The sequence below is a fragment of the Alligator mississippiensis genome, chromosome 5 (assembly GCF_030867095.1).
Source record: "Alligator mississippiensis isolate rAllMis1 chromosome 5, rAllMis1, whole genome shotgun sequence".
Taxonomy (NCBI): domain Eukaryota; kingdom Metazoa; phylum Chordata; order Crocodylia; family Alligatoridae; genus Alligator; species Alligator mississippiensis.
Window position 1 is genome coordinate 129,851,232 of NC_081828.1, and position 21,868 is coordinate 129,873,099.

The 21,868-nt window shown below is 41.8% G+C and overlaps 1 protein-coding gene across 4 annotated transcripts in view; it reads left to right on the forward strand.

Moving 5' to 3' along the window:
• The window catches only part of PDE1C (phosphodiesterase 1C), a 491,302-nt gene that overhangs the window by 70,025 nt on the left and 399,409 nt on the right, over window positions 1–21,868 (forward strand). For all 4 annotated transcript variants that reach the window (XM_059728692.1, XM_006258197.4, XM_019483444.2 and 1 more), the window contains exon 3: window positions 9,677–9,848. In XM_059728692.1, coding sequence (XP_059584675.1) covers window positions 9,677–9,848 — 172 coding nt within the window. The remainder of the gene's footprint in view (window positions 1–9,676; window positions 9,849–21,868) is intronic.

Genomic DNA, 21,868 nt, shown 5'->3' on the forward strand with positions numbered 1-21,868 from the left:
TGTGTGGGACTTTGTCAAAAGCCTTACTGAAGTCCAGGTACACTATATCCACCACATTCCCAAGTAGTTACTTTGTCAAAGAAGGATATCAAGTTTGTTTGATATGATCTGTCTTTAGTAAATCCATGCTGGATGCTTGTGATCAGCCTTTCCTCCTCCAGACACTTGGATATGCTCCAGTAACTACCCAGGTATTCATAGTTTCATAGTACCTAGGGTCAGGAGGGACCTGAACAGATCATCTAGCTTGACCCCCTGCCACAGGCAGGAATGAATGCTGGGTTCACAAGACTCCAGACAGGTGATCATCTAATCTCATTTTGAATTTACCCAAGGTAGGGGCAGGAAGTTGGTTCCAGATTCTGGCCACCCTAACTGTAAAATATTGCCTCTTGATCTCTAACCTAAACCTATTCTCCATCAGCTTATTACCATTGTTCCTCGTCACCCCAGGTGGTGCTGGGGAGAAAAGGACTCTTCCTATTTGCTGTTGATCTCCCCTGATGAGTTTGTAGGCAGCCACCAGGTCCCCCCTCAGCCTCCTCTTGCCAAGGCTTAACAGGTTCAGGTCCCTCAGACTCTCCTCAAAGGGCCTGTCCTGCTGCCCTCTCACCAAATGGGTGGCCCTCCCCTGAACGCTCTCCAGGCTGGCCACATCCTTTTCATAGTGCGGCGCCCGGTACTGGACACAGTACTCCAATTGCAGCCTGACCAATGTCGCATAGAGGGGGAGTATCACCTCTCTGGACTGGCTTATGATGCATCTTTGGAAGCATAACAAGGTATGGCTGGCCTTGCTGGCTGCGGTCTGGCATTGGCGGCTCATGTTCATCTTGGAGTCAATAATGACTCCAAGATCCCTTTCTGCCTCTGTGCTTTCAAGAGGGGAACTCCCCAGCCTGTATGTATGCTGTGGATTCCTTCTCCCAAGGTGCAGCACCCTACATTTGTCTACGCTGAACCCCATCCTATTCTCATCTGCCCCCTTTTGTAGTCTGTCTAAATCTAGTTGCAGCCTCTCTCTCCCTTCAAATGTGCCCACTTCGCCTCACATCTTAGTGTCATCAGCAAACTTGGACAATGTGCTTTTAAGACCCTTGTCCAAGTCGCTGATGAAGATGTTAAACAGTGCAGGCCCAAGGACTGAGCCCTGAGGGACCCCACTGCTCACATCTCACCAGGTTGAGTATGACCCGTCCACCACTACTCTCTGGGTGTGCCCCATCAGCCAATTTTTTATCCATTCAACTGTGTAGGCATCAATGCCACAGTCACTTAATTTATGAATGAGAATGGGGTGAGAGCCAGTGTCAAAGGCCTTCTTAAAGTCTAGAAAGACTACGTTCATGGCAACACCATCATCTAAGGATTTAGTTACCTGGTCATAAAAGGTAATCAGGTATTGAGGTGAGGCTAATTGGTCTATAGTTCCCTGGGTCTTCCTCCTTGCCTTTTTTTTAAAGGGGCACTACATTAGCCCTTCTCCAGTACTTGGCCCATCTCCCATGACTTCATGAAGATCATTGCCAAGGGCTCTGAAATTTCCTCTGCCAGGTCCTCTAGTACCCTGGGATACAGTTCATCTGGCCCTGCTGACTTAAGTTCAATCAGACCTAACAAAAGCTCTCTGACCATCTCTTTTATTTCCTCCCTCAGTTTGCCCTCTTCCTCATCCACCTTACCTATTAGGTGCCTAGCTGCAGATTAATTTTTTTTTGTGAAGACTGAGGCAAAGTAGCTGTTGAGTAGCTCCAGCTTCTTTGCATCTTTGGCTAGGAGTTTCCCCTAGCTCTTTAACAGTGGTCCCACAGCTTCCTTGGTCCTTCTTTTGTGGCCAACGTACTTATAGAATCTCTTCTTGTTATCCTAAACCTCCTTTGCCAGGTGCAGCTTGATCTTTATCTTTGCCTTCCTGATTTTGTCCCTTGCTATTTCTTGGTATGCTTCCTTGGTGACCTGCCTATTCTTCCATTGTTTGAAATATAATAGACATTGTGAATATAATGCACAATTTCCAGCCGTTGAATTTTGGAAAAAAAGCTGCACATTATATGGCTGAGCATAGGACACTTTTAAAATGTCAGATTTCACTGCATTGAAATTAACTGCTATTGCAAAAGTTAAGATTATGCTTATTGTTGCACTGCTTATAACCTCCTCATTTCATCTTTGCCATGAAGTAGTACTGCATCAAGAGTACAAAAGTACTGTGACAACTATCAAATAGTTGTGGTGGCAGATCTCTAGGGTTGCAGACAACTGTATGATTCTGGCAGCTGTCTGTCTGTGAAGAACCATTGGAGAGAATAGTCCTTTGCTGTTTGCAACTACCTAGAGGTTTTGAATGGGTGGACACACCATTTGTCATTCTAGTAGGGTGAACTGTAGTTTTTTTTAGAGGTTGGCTTGCTCCAACGTATTGGTCATTATAGAAAATAATTGAAGTGTAGAATTTCTAATGCCAGAGGTAAATTGCAAGACTTCCACATGGAGCTGGAAGCATAGGTTTGGAAAACAGAGAAAAAAATATAGAAAAGGCAGCACATAATTTTCAGAATTTTTTTCTCATGCTGTTTTTAAATGCTTATTTGAATAAACTTCTCCCTCTGCTGGAGCTGTTTGTCAAACTATAATATTGGATGTCCTTCTTGGGACTATAGTAATGATTGTGATGTCAGACTTTTAATATTGTAAGTTCACTACCGGCTTAAGAAGGAGGTAAAGGACTGCAAACCAAATAACATATCCTAACCCTTGTTCACAGAAGCACAGATGGATGTTGATAGTTCCAAAACTTGGTGCTTGAATTAGGCTATTTTGTGGGAACACTGTGCAAGCTAGGCAATTTGGGGAAGAACTACAAATACTCAAATAACAGGTATCTAACTACCAATTATTCTTTTTTCAATGTTTGTGCAAATGGTGAACTACCATTTTTGGCATTTGAAAAAGTCCACTAGTATGTGTCAGTATGGGACTCTGAAGGTTTACAGGTTTTTTGAAATGCTGGGGGGATTTGTAGAGTAGAAGAAAAGAGGAGAGCTGCTCTGGAAACAGTAAAGATTAAAGAAATGGATGTTTAGCAGATCTTTCAACTTTAGAGGAAGCTCCTAAAGAAAACCTAAGAATGACTTCAGCAGTGATTCTTTTAGTGCATACCCATTTCTTTTATAGGAATAAATGAACACAAGTTTCTGGTTTTTTTATTTTGTTTTTTGGGGGTTTTTTTTGAAGCGCAGCATTTATGACCATGCACAAAGTGTTTTTTTTTTCCCTCTTTCATTCAGCCTTGGGCTATCACAGATATAGATATCTGTATCCAACTGCACCATTGTCCCTAAGAATAGAAATGGTTGACTGTTGGTAAGGCATGTACCAAAGGAGCTGAGATATTTTTGAGTCTATCACAGGTTTCCTGTGTGACCTAGACCAAGTCATATAGATCCTCTCTGTTCCTCATACTCCTTGTATAATTTGGGGCAAATACCAGTTCCTCCTCTAGATAGGCAAGGTTCTTTGAGTAGATGAGATATCTTTTATTAGACCAACTGAATTATTTTGGCTGGAGGGCCGCTTCATGAGTTTTGGTGAGCTGTCGAGGGCTGCATGGGTAGCCCCACCCCTTGACAGTTGCCTGGCCCCCTGACCACCATCTTGGACTGGAAGTCCCTCCCCCTAGCCCCTGACCTTTGCCACCAGAAGTCCCTCCCCTTGCCCCCAGAAGTATTCCTCTTGGGGGAGGGGTGGCCTTGGAATGGGAAATTACATAAGACCCACCCACCCAACACAAAAGCTTGCCCCACTCCCCACATCTGTCCCAGAATCCCCTGCCCTCATCACCTGATCCCTGACATAAGAAGGTCTACCCCTTGACTGGGAAGCACTGCCTCATCGCAGGGCCCACTTTCACAGTGCCTGGCCTGCTTCTGGGGCCCCACAAGTTCTGTCCTCTAGGCCATGAGGCACAGGCACAACTTATTAGGTAGCAAGAGGCTGTGACCTCTCTAACATCCTGCCCCATCAGTGGGGTTTCAGAGGCATCAGACCTCCCCCAGAATTGAGCCAAACCAACTGAGTCAAGGACTGCACACACAAAATCTTTCAGAACAATTCATTTTGACAAAGTATAGATAAGGTATCATATAGAAAAAAATCAAACATCTATTAAAACAGATTTTCATTTTATTTTTTAAAAAAATTAGTAATGATTAGCTTAACTCAACTTAGATGATTAACTTAAAGACAAACAAAGGAATTCAGTGTGAAGAATGAAGCCTCTGATGTGCGTTAACCAGAAAATCAAAGTTGTGGCCAGGCCCATGCCCTCCCAGCAGCACAGGGTTCCCAGCTGCAAGGCAGGGGCTGGGACCCCACAGCACAGCAGAAGCCAGCCTAACCTGCTCTTCCCTTCAATTTCATGGCAGGACCCAGCTCAGCCCCTCCTTCCCTACAGGCCAGCAGAAGTCAGCCCAGCCTCCCTTCTCCTTACTAGGACTGGACACCAGACCCATCCCAAGTGGCAGGACCCAGTCCACCCCATCCAGCCCTGCATGGCAGCAAAAGCTGGCCAACTCCCCTCTTCCTCTCATCAGTGCCAGCATGACCCAGCCCATGCCAGCCCACCTCACGCAGCACGGCAGAAGCTGCATGCAGAGAAACAGCACATGGCAAAGTCAGCCCAGCTGCCACTTCCCCTCCCCGGTGCCAGACCGGTATGGCCTGACTGAGCAGCACGATGCGATGGAAGCCCACCCAGCCACCGCTTACCCTTATCTGCATAAGCAGGATCCTCTCCAGTCCTGCACAGCAAGGCAGAAGCTGGCTCAAAGCTGGCCCAGGCACCCCTTCCCCTCACTGGTCCTACAGGATCTAGCCAGCCCCTCCTGCCTCTCTCAAGTAGGAGACCTGGCCTGAACTAGGGGCAGAGTGAGGCCAGTTGGGTCGGGCTGGGGTCAGGGTTGGTTGTCTTGCAACCAGAATTCAAGCAAACCACCCGAGGTGCCTGCGGCCACCTTTCAGGCAGGCAGCCACCATTATCTGGGTTTTGAAGTGGCTGGCTCTGCAGGCCAGGTGGAAGTGCCTGGTGGTCCAGATCCAGCCTGCATGCCATATTTTACCCGCTCCTGCCTTAAACCAACATGGCTACAACCAAAAAACCGAGTTCCTCCTTTAGTGAGATACTGTTCATTAATGGCTATTTTAATTAGTTTTTCTAAGGATGTCTGACAGCCTCAGATATCAGCCACTAGAGCTATGCAAAATGTTCTATTATTAGACTATCCAGCCTGATTTGATTATTTTATTATTGGCTTACAGTCAAAATAACTTATTTTCTCCTTCAAATTATAGCACTGTCTACACTTGTGCCCTGGCTAAAGAAGAGGATTTTTTCAGAGATTTATTTTGTCAGAGGGGTTATGTTTTTGTGTCCCCCCACTGCCAGGTTCCTGACTTTTGTCTATCCTCTCATCTACAGCAGCTCTGGTTGCAAAAGGATGTTATTTCGACCTTGGCGAGGTTTAAGTCCTAGAAGGGTATATTGCTGCTGAGAAGTGAGAGTGGTGCAGTGTGTGGGTCAGAGAGCTGGGTGCCTCTACAAATCTGAGCTGACAAATAGATTTGGATGGGTTTTATTTATTCCTGTCAGATTTTGCTTTCTGAATTAACTGGCAACAGGCAGAGTTCTTTGACTACTTGAGCTTTGGAGAAAAATGGGCTAAGTACAGGAATTCAACCCCCCCCCCGGCAGAAGCTCTCTAAATTTACTTAAAGTGCTATAAGTTAGAGTGCAAGTGAAGTGAATGGACATTTTCAGTTTGGTGGGGTGTGGGGGGAGGTCAGATCCTGCTTACACCTTGCCCCTGGGGTACTCCTGTACACCTCCCAGGAGGTTGTAAGAGTGGCCCCTTTCCCCAGCCCCACGACTGTCAGCAGCAGCTAGGGGGGGCAGAGACCCTGAACCCATTCCCATGCAGCCTCCCTCGCCAGGCAGTGGCATGCCATGGGGCTGGGGCTCCTGTGGGGAGAGACCCTGGACCCCTTACCTTGCAGCTCCCCTTAGCTGGGCAGTCATTCTGGCCATCCTGAGGGGCTGCAGGGATAGGGGTCTGGGATTTTTGTCCCCACAGTCCCCCTGGCCAGGCAGTGGCATGTCATGGGGCTGGAGCTGGGACACAGACCCCAGATCCCTTCCCTCACTGACCCCCCCAAGCTAGACATTGCTGTGCCTTGGGGCTGGGGCTACTGCAGGGAGAGAGACCCCAGACCCTTTCCCCCACTGGCCACTTAGATGGGCTATGTCATGCTGTAGGCTGGGCCAGATGCAGGGAGAGAGTACCCTCTTCCCCCTCCCCACAGCTGCAGCTTACAGCTGGCTAGAGGGAGGAGGCAGGGCTGAAATCAGAGGCTGTCACTGACTTGGGTCAGTGACAGCTGAGGAAGTGGGGCCAGCCTGGCAAATGAGTTCTGTCCAAAGGTAGAGTGCAGCCCTGTTCAACGCCTCCTGGGAGGGCAGTGACCACGCTCTAAATTAATCCTCAAAGGGATCTGACACAGGTGTTTGATGAAGTGCCAGAAAGCACTTTAATCTAATACCTCATTCACTTAGACTGCAATCTGCATTTTTAAAGCACTCTAAAAGTTGTGAATGTCTGTTAAGTTACAGCTTTAAAGTGCTTTCTGCATGCTTACAGTGCAGTAAGTGTAAGGTCTGTACCTAGCCACATTCTTCATAAGAAAAATAACTGCAGAGAAAATATGTGTCATCGTCTATGCATAGGGGCAGTTGTCATTAACATTCATGATCTCTGTCTTGGAAACATATTCCTCACAGAAGTAGGCTATTAAGCTGTCTGTATGCATTCTTTTATTACATATTCTATTTACTTCAGTAGCAGAAAATAAGGATAAATTAGTGAGTGTAAGGCTAAAAACAGATGGCGCCTTTGTCCCAGGACAAGTTGTGTCTGTGTTTGTCCCAGAACAGAAAAATTCCCAGGATTGGTGTGTAGGTGCATCACCCTTCCAACTGGGGTTTAGCTAGTGGCTGAGTGTACTGCTGCTTTTCTGCCATTGATTCAGTGCTGCAATTCTGGGATAACTACTCAGATGTACTTTACGATGTTTGGGACAAACTGTTAACTCTTATTCCATGAACCATTTTTAGGGTGCATCCTGGGACAAGGGCTACGGACATCTGAATTGACTGCACTTTGTCTTGGGATAAAATAGATTCTCCCAGGACAAAAACAATGTTTGTTTGTAGCCTTTGTTCTGTCGTATGCCTTTTAGTCATTGCTACTGGTCATCTGCTTCTAAGTGGCAGAGTAAGATTTGGAAAGGCAGTGTTGGTTAAAAATCAGGGTTTACCTTTTGTGTTCACCTAATTTCAGGTTTTTGGGTTTTTTTTTTTTGCAGTTTCCACAGTTGCAAGTTACTAATGTACTGATCTTATTAAAAGAGTTGATATTAGATTTGATTTCATATTAGCAATATAGATCTTTTTCTATAATGAAATCCAGTAAGTGGAATGCTATATCTTTATAGCATGCTGTATGCTAGAACAGCTATAGTTAATAGTCAATATTTCAATTACAAATTGCAATTCTTGAGATCGCTTAACTAAGCCATAGAACTTCTTTGAAGTTTGAAACTTAGTATACATGACAGCTTTTCATGTGGGAATAGTGGTGGGGCCAGACGAGTTTGACATCCACAGTTGAAAATATTTCACATTAAATGTTTATTGTTGTTCAAAAATAGCCTTTTCTTAAAACATCTGATGGAAAACGGTTCACATTACAAGTCCTTCCCCTTTTCTTTGCACGCATTTTCAGTCTATTTTTGTTATAAAGATCTAATTACAGCCCACTTATTCTGAGAGAGGGATTTTAATTCAGTTGCCATGCTCTTAGACCTGGCATACTTCAAAAATGTAGCTGCTGGTCATATTACTAGAAGAGCTGGATAGAAAATTCCCTTAAAATGGAATTGAGGAAAAAAGAAAAAATGTTTCATGAAACCCTTTTGGGAGAAAAAAAAAGATTTTTATGTAGCTCAAATCACAGTGCATTTATTTAAGAACACATCTCTAAATATGTGGCCCATGCTTGAGCAGTCAAGTTATGTGTGTAGCTGTTGTTTGTCTTTTTTTTTTTTTTGCTGCTGATGCATTGGGATTTTCGTAGTACTTCAGTACTGATGGAAGTTTTATACGTGTGAAACCTCTCCCACACACAAGTGGTTCTCTATCGAGAGATAAGTAATATACATTCTGTGTCATGCTTATTGCTATTTTAGGAAGTTAAATAACAGTAGAGTGGTGTGTAGCTTACATATTTGTTTTCAGTAATCTCAAGTAATTGATATTCCATTCATGCATTGATGTCTCAGCTAGTAATAAATATTATCTTGTTTTCTAAAAATCAATATACTTATTAAAAATGTAATTCAGGGCTGGTCAACATTTTTCTGCCAAAACTATTTTTCAACAGAAAATTAACTTTTTTTTTCAAAGAGTGTGTTCTTTTTGTCAAAAATACCTTTTTGTTGAAAAAGTAGACTTCAAAATCAAACTTTTATTTTGTTTCAAATAACTATATTTTGGTTTGGAAAAGCTGAGGCAGTGCATCTTGGAAACTGTAGTTCAGTTGCCTCATATCTTATTTCTCTTTTCTGAACTGCTGGCTGGATAGCATGTCCCATGATGTACCATGAGTGTGGATTCCCATGATCCTATGAACACTTGTGTCTCCTCTGTGGGGCAGATTGTGATGTGCGAAGATGTAGGTTGACCAAAGGGTTAGGCTTGTAGAGCAGAATGGAAACACAAGGGACCTAGCTGTGTTTTCAAAATGGAAAGACTTCTACTTTCAGCCAAAATATTTTTACACTTGAATTTTTGAGGGGAAAAAAATGAAATTTTAGTGGGAAAGAAATCTATTAACCAACGCTAGCTTTCAGATATAGTTTTGGTCTTTAACTTAATCTTAATTATTAAATAGAAACTGATTGGGCACGTCTATGTACAGTGACATTGCTATAGTGCCATGCTTTAGTCCTTCCTTTTGGAAGGACTAAAGCATGGCGCAGTAACTGCCCGTACTGTGCCATGTGCATGGCACAGTTAGATTTCTTAGCTACTTTGCTGTAATGGTGGGCTTAAACAGGGGAGCGTGCCGCTATGGCAAAGTACCAGCTAATCATGTGTGAACCCATGTGATTGCTCCGTTGCTGTAGTGCGCCATACAGCAATGTAGCATGCTGCTACATTGACGTAGGGTGACAAGTAGATTAACCCATAAGTAATGTTATTGATCTGATACCTAGCTTGTCATTTTTTTGGCTTATAATACAAACAATTTTTGGCTTAGACTACAAGCACATTCCCACATACAAGTATGATAAATTGCAGCTTGAGTAGAATGTAAAAAAGCAACAGAAGAATGAGCTTTTGCTGACAGTTATTTCTGTTCAACAAACAAATCTTCCATCAAGGAAAGCATTGTAGACTAGGTGATATCCTTATGTTAGTGTTCTTAGTATCTGTAGACCTAGGCCCAAATACTAGACCCTGAAAGGCAAAGAGATAACATGCCACCTTTCCTTTCCAGAGTGCATAGTAAACAGAATATAGTCCTTATTAATTCAATCTCATTCTCTCATTTTATCTGTTTAGGGTCAAAGTCACAAAACTGTCTGTGGAATACCATTATTGGTGGGCTTACGGGTAATCTCAAAGAAAGGCCAAAGCCAACAATCATCAGTGACCCTCGGCCTCCAGAAGAAATCTTAGCAGATGAGTTACCACCAGTGGACAGTCCTGAAGCATTAGTGAAAACATCTTTCAGGTTTGAAGCATACAAACATGTTTTATTTGTCCTTGACTGTGCTTTTGTTTAAGTTAAGACAGTTGCACAAGTTTAATTAGAGAAGCTAATATATAGGGGGGATTCTGCATTGTTGCACATCTTTGTACTGAACAGAATTGAAGAGGGTCATTAGTAACACTAACAGGACTGTTGAATTTCATTTATTAAATATCAGTAAACTTTTTGCCAGATTAAAAACCTCGGCAGGTGTGAAAATAGTAGATAAACAACACACCTGATCAAGACAACTTGCTATCTGAAATTACCAATGAAATGGTACTGTCTCACGTGAACCTGTTTTATCAGTGAAATCCAGCACTGTAAGACCAATAACGTGATTTATTAATGCAGGGAATAACTGAATCTTTTGTCCATTGATCTGATGTCATGAAGACTATATGGTATCAATTTATTTTGTCACAGAGGATTCCTGGGAAAGAATTTGTGGGCAGGTGCCTTTTTCCTGTTGTGTATTATGAGATACATACATTGGTGCATTTCCTTTCCATGTATTTATTCATGTGAGCATATAGTTGGCAGGCAGCTTTTAAGTGTGTTTAATTGATTATATTTTTCTCTAGATGATTGTGGTAAAATAGAAAATATGGACCTGTGTGGTAGATATTTAATAAAAATTTCAAAATATGTGGTTGATTAAGTACCATGCCATGTGAATTCTTCAAGTTACTCTCAATACTTTGTTTTTAAGTGGTTCTCTATTGCCATGTACAATGATGAAATGCTGTTGCTTTGGAGAAATTTCTTGATGGCAAAACATATTCATTTAATTATGTATAACTTCACACTCAATAGAATTGAATTATTTTCAGGTGCTTATTAAAGATCTTTGCCCAGGTTCTAATATCAAGCATCTTGCATGCATTTTCTCATATCTCAAAATATTTCTTACTTTTCCTTCATGTCACTTAACTACTGATGGATTTTTCTGGTGCTGCAGTGATGTAGTGAAGCATCATGCTGAATGCTTCAGAAACTGGACCTTTCTATTACTATAACTCCATAATGATTTTAAACAAAGCTGGTATAATTTGTTTCCTGGATTACTTAAAGTTAATTGTCAAACACTTTACCTCCTTCTCCCCATCTCCACACCACCCATTGTGAACAAATTGTGATTATTAACAGTTCTTAAACTCCAATAACCAAGATTATTTGACTTGAATTGTGTTTTTTGGTACAGGTGGGATCATAAATAGAATAATTAGGGGGAGTGATGAATAGGAAAAGATAATTCGATACACACACCTGCTTGTGTAGTGTGAAGGGTTGAATAAATATCAGAAGTACCTTTGTATTCATCTGTCTCTATAGGAAGTTGTATTGCCATGTGACCATGTTTGGACTACTATATAATTAAATACACCAAACAGTTCACATGAAGTAAATTGCATCTGTCTCTACAGAGGAGTGCACTTTATGCAATTATGAGCTCTATCTTGGCGTTTTACTAGCATGATAATGAAAATAAGATAATACATTTTTTTTATTATCTAAAGAAGACAAACATATAATTTTGTATTCTGTTCAAGCTGTTGATGATTTTGTATGAACTGATAATAATATAACCGTCCCAGGAGTGTTGGGTTTATTCATACATTTTTCTGTTAACTGGTAGATGAGGTTTAGTGCTAAATGTGCCCAGGGATGTGAATTATGGTTGCCCTAAACAAGTTTATAATATTAATACAATAGCTCGATTTGAAGTCCATGGCAGACCTCTTATTGAGCTCCATATGGACAGGATTTCAGCCATGAAATTTTAATAGATGAACAGGAAACTTTGAATATTGCCCTACTGTACTCAGGAAAACAGCAGAGATTGAGAGAATGGTTTTATTATATTTATTTGCTTTCCACTGACTTAAATACTACACTTCTATGGGATTATCATTGCTAAGGCTTATCTCTCTGTCGGGATGAATATACTGATACAATGAAAACCAAGTTATGAGAGGATATATGTCTATTCTATACAAATAACAGTGATGTCATACAGTGGGAATAATAGGAGCTTTAATACAGTTAATGTAGTTTTCAAATACTTAGCATTATTGTTTCTAACAATACTGTTGCTCTTTTACAAGTATGTTGCTTTTATAATCTTATCTATTCAGTAATAATGATGCTGGAATTAATTTTGCAAATTTAATCCAATCCTGCAAGGGCCTCAACTTTTATCAGGAGGCAACTGCATCATTGTTGAATGGGTCTTGATTAATTTAGGTTTTTCTTTGTGTTGTCAAACTGATATCACCTCGTTTTACTATTTGTTTTGGCTCATTTCAGCAGTGTATCTGGAGACTGATGAGCAGTTGACTACTCTTGTTTACTAGACATCAAGGGTGGAATTCTCTTGTGAGCCTAAATGGCAGTTTTCTGGGTGCGCAAGTAGCTTTTTTGACACTTAAGTGCACTTTGTGATTCTATTATGCTCTATTACCTATGTAAATAATGACATTATACCTGAACAAAACCCATAGCTAGTAGGTGAGGAGGAAGAAGAAAGCAGCCCTCCAATGTTGTATTCCCAATGTTTTAACCTGTTAGGCATTACCCAGTCCCCTGTCAAGCCCTCTAAGCAGGCAAAAGAGTGGGGAGAAGTTGGGTCAGGAGGAAGGTGATAAGTTAGAGGCTGTGTGGCTCAGTGAGATGATTGTTGCTTTGGAAAGGAGCAGCTCCTGGCTTCCAGATTGGACCCTTGTTCCCAATGAAGTAGAAACTTTCCCCCTACATTGCAGTCTAGCCAATGTATTTTATCCAATGACTATTAAATGCCAGGCACAGTGCCTTAGCTTGAAGTGGCAGGCCAGAGAAAACTCTGGGTAATAATTAACCTGTGATAATAGTTTCAAACCCTCTTCTTGGTGAGGGAGGCTTGGGTCTTGGGTCTTCTACTTTTGTGGACGAGTGCCCTAACCACTCAGCTACTGGTGCTAAAACATGGCAAATCCTCAACCTCATCCTGTGACTTATTGCAGCACACACACATACATAGCTGGGCTCTGTACCTGCTAGGTCAGTGAGATTCCTACTAAGAATGCATAACATGTTAATGCATCTACACTGGATGAGTATGAATAACAGATTGCAAACTGTGTACATGCCCAAAATGCTCCTTATGAGCAAGTTTCACTGAGGTTCACAGGGGGTAGTAGAATTCTAGTCCAAGTGGTAGGCCTTATGAAGAGAACATTGTATTTCTTCTCCTGCTCTCTAGGACTTTGTGCAGACATTCAGTGTCATTAGGGGAAGTTTAGATCACATTCAAAATGACCACCCAATCCAACTTAGTTCACCCTTGTGCAAACCTTACACTCAGACTCAGTCACCGGAAATTGATCTAAACCTGTAACTATACAGAAGTTCTGTGCACACAGACCAATCTAAATATTGTAGAACCTGGTTTAAGATAGACCTGGATTGATGTAGTCTCAGACTTATTCAATCTAGGTTAGACCTGGCATGGAGCTTTAGTACAGTTACCTGTGCAGCCCCGGGGCTGGGAAAGTCTAGCTGCCAGCCCTAGTCCCAGGGCTGCACTTTTCACACACCCCTGTCCAGCACCAGGTTATTTTTAGCTCCCTGGCCCCTCATTCTGCCCATCATGGACCAGCCAGCCCCCTCTCTATCTCCTCCATCCCACATGCTGCTCCACATGCTGCTGCTTTTATCAGCATTTACACCTGCCAGGAGCTGAGCAATTAAGTATCGGTGAGGAGGGGGGTGGGAGGGATGTAAGTTTACCAGGGTATGGTTGGGGGGCTAAAACTAGCTCCTGGTCCCCCCCTCCCCCAAGTGACCCCCATGGACCCCGTGGACTCCCCGATCCTGTTAGACCCTCCTGGACCCCAGCAACCCCCCACAGATCACTCTTTACCTCCACTTCCCTGTAGATCCCACCTACCCCCCTTTCCCTAGCAGATGCCTCCTGCATCCCTGATTCCACCAATTGCTCCCCCAGACAATGCTTGTCCCCCAATCCCCAGATCCTCCCCTTGTGGACCTTGCCTGCTTCTCTGATCCCCTACGGACCCCCAATCCCTACCCTGAGCCTGTTTGGGTCTCCCCCCCCACCCGTTCCCCAACTCTCCCACTAGTCCTCCCCATCCTGACTTACTTTAGATTGGATGGCCATTTTGAACGCAATCTAACTTCTCCCCAACTCCCCACTCCAATGTCTGCATTTAGCCTAGGAGAGTAAATGTTCTTAAAGTTGTTCAGTCCAGAATTTCTTAACTAAAAGGCTGGTTGCTGTGTCACAGCTGAGAATATCTAATCACTGTCAGTAGGTCAAATCTCATCAGTATTAATGGTGGGATTCCTCTAAAGTTCAACAGGAGCAGAATCAAGCCTTTAATTGAATGTCACTGTTACAAATAACATATATGACTCATCATAGAATCATACAAAATTAAGGTTAGAAGGGATCTCTCAAGGTCATCTAGTCCAACTCCCTGCTCACACCAGGACCAGTCCCAATTAGATCATCCCAGCCAAAGCTTTGTCTAGCTGGGTCTTAAAAACCTCCTGGTGTCAGTGAGCAGAGTGCAGGATGTGGCAACCCTCTACATTTCCTGTATAAGAAAAAAAAGGAGAGCCTCCTGTGTCAAATGAATTATATTTTCATTGTAATTGCATCTACTTGTTGCATACTATCAGCATACAGCAGCATGAAATTCCACTTAGAGAGCTGATACTTGACCCTATTTTCTAGTGCACAGTGTACATTGAAAATTAGCAAAAGCTAGACATTGTGATTTTGCTCAATGTTTGCCCCTGAGCTTGAAACACATGTAAGCACAATAAGGGAACAGGGGTACTTTGATCATTTTGTGTCTTTGTTTATTTTTATTTTTTACAGTTTGGGTCCAGCCCTAGACTAAAATAAAAATGACTGCAATAAAATAATTCAAAAGCATTCAAAATCTTATCTTTTATTGGACCAACTGCATAGTTGGGATTGAGTTAGATATCACCCAAGGAAATCCTTTCCTCCTGCAATAAAACAGTAACTGAAGTAGGTTATCTTTGAATGTTTATCAAATGCTTCTTGTTCCTTGGAATATCAAAATTCTCTGCTTTATCACAATGCACTTATGAAAAGCAGCAGAAGTAAGCTCAGGAAAGAGTGTAAATATTAGGGCTATGCAAAGCTTCAGTCGCTGATTCGATTCGGCAGAGATTTGGCTCAATTTAGCAGCTGAATATCCGAATCCAAATCAAATTGGAGACCCTTTAATCTCTCTGAATCGAATTGTAATCCTCCGAATTGATTGGGAGAAAGCTGATGATTTGGTCATAGACACAGCTTTATATGTTTTTTCTACATACCTCAAGGTACCAGGCGGCTTATGAATGCTGAGATGGTGGGGCGGATGAAGCATCCCACAGGAACGCGGGGGGGGGGGGGGGTCCCCCATGTGCTTGGTGGTGGACCCAGAATTGGACCAGAAGCACTTCTGGTCGACTTCCGGCTCTGCCGCAGAGCGTGTGGGGGACCCCCACTCCCCGGCTTGGCAACTTGTGCCTCATTGGTCTGGGGGACACCTGGGGTCTCCCCATGGTCAATCGCCAAGCTGGCAGGGCTCCCCTGCGAGCTTGGCAACAGGCCCAGAAGTAGGTCGGAAGTACTTCCAGTTCACTTCTGGGTCCACTACCGAGTATGCAGGGAGCCACCCCATGCTCCTGTGGGATGCTCCATCCACCCCAGCGTTCACGAGCTGCGAGCGTTCACGAGCTCCATCAGTGTTCACGAGCTGCGTCTGGTACCTCGAGGTATGTAGAAAAAACATATAAAACTGTGTCTATGGCTGAATCACTGATTCTCTGAATCCGAATCTGAAGATTTGATTCTGATTTGGCTGAATTGAATCAGGATAGTGATCTGAATCAGCGAATTGAATCACTGTCCCCCAAATCGGGCTGAATCTGAATTGAATACAGCCCACTTTGCACATCCTACTAAATACAGTTAAATAACTGCATGAGTATAGAAATAAATATTTTGAAAAAGGTCAATATATAGATGATACTCTATTGTGCCATTAAGTGTATGCATCTTTGATGACCTGGAAAAATGGCATGGCAAGTTATATTACTACAAACTTACAGTAGCATAACTGGGGGTGGTCAACCAGGGGCTTAGCTCTGGACAAGAATTTAGAAGAATAGCAGCTACCACTGTTAGTGGTCCAGTGGCTACTGCTGCTCAGGGTACAGAACTTGTTTGTTACTGCTCTGCAACCTTAGTATATCTTAATATATTCACATAAATCCATTTTGCAATCTATCCCCCCTTGTATAGTATACTATTTGGAGAATTCCAGTAGCTGATTCTCTATCTGCTGGGCTAACCTAGTAATAGATGAGCTAACTGTGTAAATGATAAGAATTGGCTTCTGGCAATTCTCACTGGCAATTTAAATGTTTTGTACTGTGGCTCATGATTCACAACATAGTTAGCATTCTGTTGTGCTCATACTTTGGTAACCCCACAGGGGAGCTATAAGCACAACAGAATTAATGCAGTGTCTACCAAGACTAGATCCTCCACTAGAGGGTGTAAAGAAACTAGATAACAGCTCTGAATTTTCCTTTGTAAGTGGCATAAAAGTATGTGGGACTGTTTTATGTCCAAGAATATAGAAGAGCCTGATGTTTGAGTTTCCAGAGTACTGTCTGTATTGAACCAATTCAGCACTACATTGCTTCCTCATAAGCATATTTGCAATGCCAACTATATTAGAATTTTTCTTATATTGTGATAAGGGATTGCCACCTTGATTATATATATATATATATATATATATATATATATATATTTAATTGCTCACTGTTTTTTTAATACAAAAGCCAGTGAAAGATGAGCGGCAGCCTGTTTTTACTTTTCTTAACTAACTGAAAATATACTGCATATGGATAACAAGTGTGAAAGGCACATTCTCAGTGTTTTAATATATATTAAAATGTGACCCATGTTACACCATACATCAGTACTTTTAAGTGTCCATTAATATCCTTAAAATCTATCACAAAAAGCATCTCAACTCTGACTTCATTAGCAATTGAATTACTTATATTAAATCTTATATCTGTTCTATATAAACATGCTTCTGTTAATTGCTGATGTTCATGTTGATGAATCAAGAAAGAAATGATTTTATTCATTAAGGAAATGAGAATCATTTCAGCTCTCTTCTCTCCTATTTCACTTTTGCCTCCTTCTGAGGTGTACATTGTGCATGTTAAGAGATATGTATTGACTCCTTTGTGGGTTGAGATTTATGACTCAGAGTGGGCATGATCAGAGGAGAGGCTTTACAGTAATTATTGCTCAAAGCTCTTTTAGCTCTTCACATGCCCACATGTGTCCAGGAGGAGGGTAGTGTTTTCATTTGAAAAAGTGCCTACCTCTTAAATTAAAGTCTTGTTATTCCTAAGGTTGTTACATTATTGATGACAAGCAAAGCTCAGTATTTTTGTCACTATAAATATAATACGTATCAAAAGATCAGTGTTGATAAATTCAGGTGGGATGGGATGTCCTGTAGCAGGTTCTCTTTCCCAAAGTATTTTAAATAAGCCCACTTCTAAAATTGAAACAGTAGTTCTAGTTATTTCTTGGATAAAGCCAAGGTCCTTAGGCCTTATGCAAGCCCAGGGACCAATTGGTTAGTTCGGTTGTCATGCCAGTATATTTGACTCTCCACCTTCAGTGACAAGGTATCTGTTTGCACCTGGGTTGATTGGACTGACTGGTTTTCTTTTTTCTTTCCTCCTATTATAACACAGCAGTACTTTTCTTACAAAGCAAGTAAGGCAGTGTTGCTTAGTGGATAGAACCATGGACTGAATCTTGGGAGACCTTGTGTTTGTGCCCAGCTTTGTCTCTGTCTTTCTGTGTGACCTTGGCAAGTTGCTTCACTTCTCTGTGTCTCAGTTGCCCCATCTGTGAAGAGGAGGAAAACAAGGGAGGGGGTGGAAGAGGGAGATGATTAATATACTTATCTCTTTTTATAAAGCACTTTGAGATCTACTTATGAAAAGTGCTATAGGAAGTTATTTTAATTCCTCCTAAAAATTAAGACTATCATAGCATTCACTTACAGGAATGTACAGGTGGGTGGGAAACTGTTTTCTCATCCTTTGAAAATGTTTGAGATTTAAAAAATGTTCCTGTTCTGTGTCAGGGTGAAATCAAGACCCTTGAAAAGTTTTTTGATTACAAATGTCAGGCATTGCCAGGCCCGTCTGGCTGAATTCATGTGATGTGTAAAATCTGGGCTCAAGTCCCTGCTTTGAGACAGGCAGGTTAGTGATTTGGACTTGGACTACCTCATCCCATGTCAGTGCCTTAAGTACTTGGCAGCTGGAAACATTGGGGTCTTGCTTTCCCCCATCCACCTCATTTTTTACTTGGAATTGCCTGAAGAAACTACTAGATCCTTCTCACAAAAACTGTGGTTTTGATGAGTCAACATGTGACAGAAAAGCATTTTGTCCAAAAATCCTGACCAGACCTACTAATGGGCATAACAGCAAGGCTTATTTAAGTAATACCAATACATCTGACCGACATAACTTGGTAATATCTGTATTGCAGCCAGTACAATCATAATCAACTAACTTCTTGCAATTCCTAGAAGCTGTTTTATATAATGGGATACTCATTTAGAAAGCTATCATGCCATCAATCTGAGCATACAACTCCCACTGATGTCAAAGCCACTGTATATATCACTAGTTTGCAGTTGCTCACTGAAACTTTTATTTCAGTTTCAGTTGGAATTAGCATACACTCCTTGAATTCTGGATTTGAATCAGTTTAGGGTATTCAACCCCCAGCCTGTGGGTTAGATCCAGCCTGCAGAGCTGTCATTTGGCCTTTGAGGCCCCCAGGGGTTAAAAAATTTGGCAGTAGGAGAGTGGCAGTAGGTTTAATTGCTAATTTCCTTCTGCCGAATTTCCAGACCTGTAGAGAGCCTTGTAGGCTTGATAATATGGCCATATGTGTGGGATCATGTCAATGTGTGGCCCCATCTGAGTATGTAGGGATGGACCAGTGCATGTTGACTGCACATGGGATCTGGCCCATGGACTGGCCCTATACCATTTATTTGGCCAATAGAACCAAAAGGCTGGGTACCACCGGTTTAGATTCTCACACTGAAATGCACCGGTTTAGATTCTCACACTGAAATGACTAAAGCAGCCATGCTTTACTTTAGTTTCCATCTAAAAATTGTAAGTTGAAATGTGAGTCCTATTCTAAACTCGATTGTCACTGTTCCTCTTTCTTTGGCAAAAGAAAATTGCTACCTCTTTTTCATCTCAAGAATTCATGCTTTAGTATGAAAGATGGTCCTGAGAATGCAAGCTTTGCAAAGGTTATTTGGATCTTATGTAGAGTATAGCTCATATATAACCTACTTTGAGAAAACTTTGGTTTTAATTGTCCCTCATATGTAAAAAAATAAGAATTTGCGATAGCAACCTGCTAGAGCAGGTGTAGCTTTAACTTCAGGAATAAAGAGTTGTCTATTATATGCAGGCTACTAGAAAAATGTCTGTGTTAAAATTGGAAGGTACAATGGCTTATTGCCCTTCTTACTAAAAGACTAAATTTGTGCAAGCACCTGCAGCTGAGATTTCACAGATAAATGCAACTGTACATTTTCTTTTTCTTCAGCACTTTCAAATGCAAGGCTAACTTCTGTCACATAACTGTGTCACCAGTATCTACAACCTGAATCCAAAAGGTTTTTTTCATGCTATCCAGCTCTTTTTATACCAATTATAACTCACTCTGCTCTAATTACCCACACTGTTATTTGTAATAAAGTAATATTCCAACCCAGTCTAAAGATGAAAAATTGAGAATATTGAATTCTTATTACTGCATGTTCTTTTGAGGTTTTATTAATTTCCTGGATTATTTTAAGGCTGATGGTAACATAATTTTCAAAACTGCCAACAACATCTTAGTGAAATGATTATAGAAAAATGTTACTATAAAGCCAGTAGGCCAGATTTTCAAGTGGTGTAAATTGGCATAAAGTTAATAGACTTCAGTGGAGGTACTCTGCTTTGCAGCAGCTAAAGATATGGGCTGAGATTAAAAAAAAAAAAAAAAAAAAAAAGCTGCTGCACTGAAATTTGTATATTCCCAACAAGGATGAGAAGTTTAATAAATATGCACAATGTTTTTGGGTTTTGTTTTTTACCGCATCTTTAGCAATGCTGATGAGTGCAATATTAATTCAGATGTTTAAATCCAGATGCTTCAAGTTTTTTGTGTGAGGAATGCCCACTGCTGGAATAAAGGCTGTAAGTGTGGAGGGTTTGCAAAATTGCTTTGGAATTCCTATGGACTTCAATTGCTTGTAACTTTTTTCACTAAACTAATGTTGATCAGAATATAGTTATAGAGCAGACTTAAAAAGTGCACTTCCCTTTTTAGGTTGCTGAGAAGCATTGCACTGTAATGCCAAGGTGTTTTGTGCAACTCAGAGTTTACAGTTATGGTAATTTCCTTAGTCCCCTGCAGAGAGTTGAATTTATTAACATCCTTTACTATGTTAATAGTTTTCACAGATTTCATAGATATTAGGGGCTGGAAGGTACCTCAAGAGATCATCGTGTCCAGCCCCCCAGCCATAGGCGAGAAGTCAGCTGGGATCAAGTGACCCCAGCAAGAAATATATCCACCTATTTTTTGAAGGAGTCCAGAGTAGGTGCTTGCATTACCTCTGGGGGATCACTGCACTGTAAAAAACATTTTTGTAAAATCCAGTCTAAATTGGCCTTCCTGGAGTTTATGGCCATTAGACCTTGTTATCCCTTGGGGAGCTCTGGTGAACAGATGTTCTCCCGGGTCCTGATGTACCCCTCTGATGAAGTTGTGGGCTGCCACCAAGTCCCCCCTGAGCCTTCTCTTCTCCAGACTGAAGAGCCCCAAGTCCTTCAGCCTCTCCTTGTATGGCCTTCGCTCCAGGCCTTGGATCATATGAGTGGCTCTCCTTGGACTCTCTCAAGCTTCTCCACATCCATCCTGAAGTGGGGGGCCCAATACTGGACACAGTATTCCAGCTGTGGTCTCACCAGGGCTGAGTAAAGCAGGAAGATGACTTCCCTGGTTTTGCTTGAGATGCATCGGTGGATGCACGCAAGAGTTTGGTTAGCTTTGCCCGCCACTGCATCACATTGGTGGCTTATATTTATCTTGTGGTCAATCAAGATCCCCAAGTCCCTTTTGGTCATGGTGCTAGCAAGCGTAGCACTGCTGAGCCTATAAGTATGCTGAGGGTTCTTCCTACTGAGGTGCAGCACCTTGCACTTCTCTGTATTAAAGGCCTTCCGGTTTTGGTCAGCCCACCTTGAGAGTGTGTCCAAGTCAGCCTATATCCCCAGCCTGTCCTGCCGTGTGACAGCCCTCCCCCATAATTTGGTATCGTCTGTGAACTTGGCAAATATATCATATTGACAAACCTGAATAACTTCACTATTGTGACCTAATGGGAGAAGACATGTAGCTTGCATAAATGTCCCCTTTTCATACATAGAATGCTCATTGACATCAGTATAGCAAACAGACCTTAATTTTTCACTGTAGTAGGAAACATACAAGTATTGGTCAGTTCTTCTAATCCTTGCTATAGTCTCCAGAATTGGTGTAGAAATGAGATCAAGTGTCACACCCCCTATTTCCTTCATTTTGCTGCCATAGCAGAACAAACTGCTGAATGTTCCTATTAGTATAAATTGATTTCATGCAATTATAAAGGGCTCACTTTCAGAATGGTGTGCCAGGACCTGCACAACCATCGTGTACATCCTTAGGAGTTGTCTACCTTAATCATCACCCTAGGAACAAACTCATGGGGTCTGATCTGCTTTGCGGATTTCTGATCTGCATTGCAGATATTTATTGCATACACAGTCTACACAGAAATGCCACTTGGAACTCCCACTGATGTCAG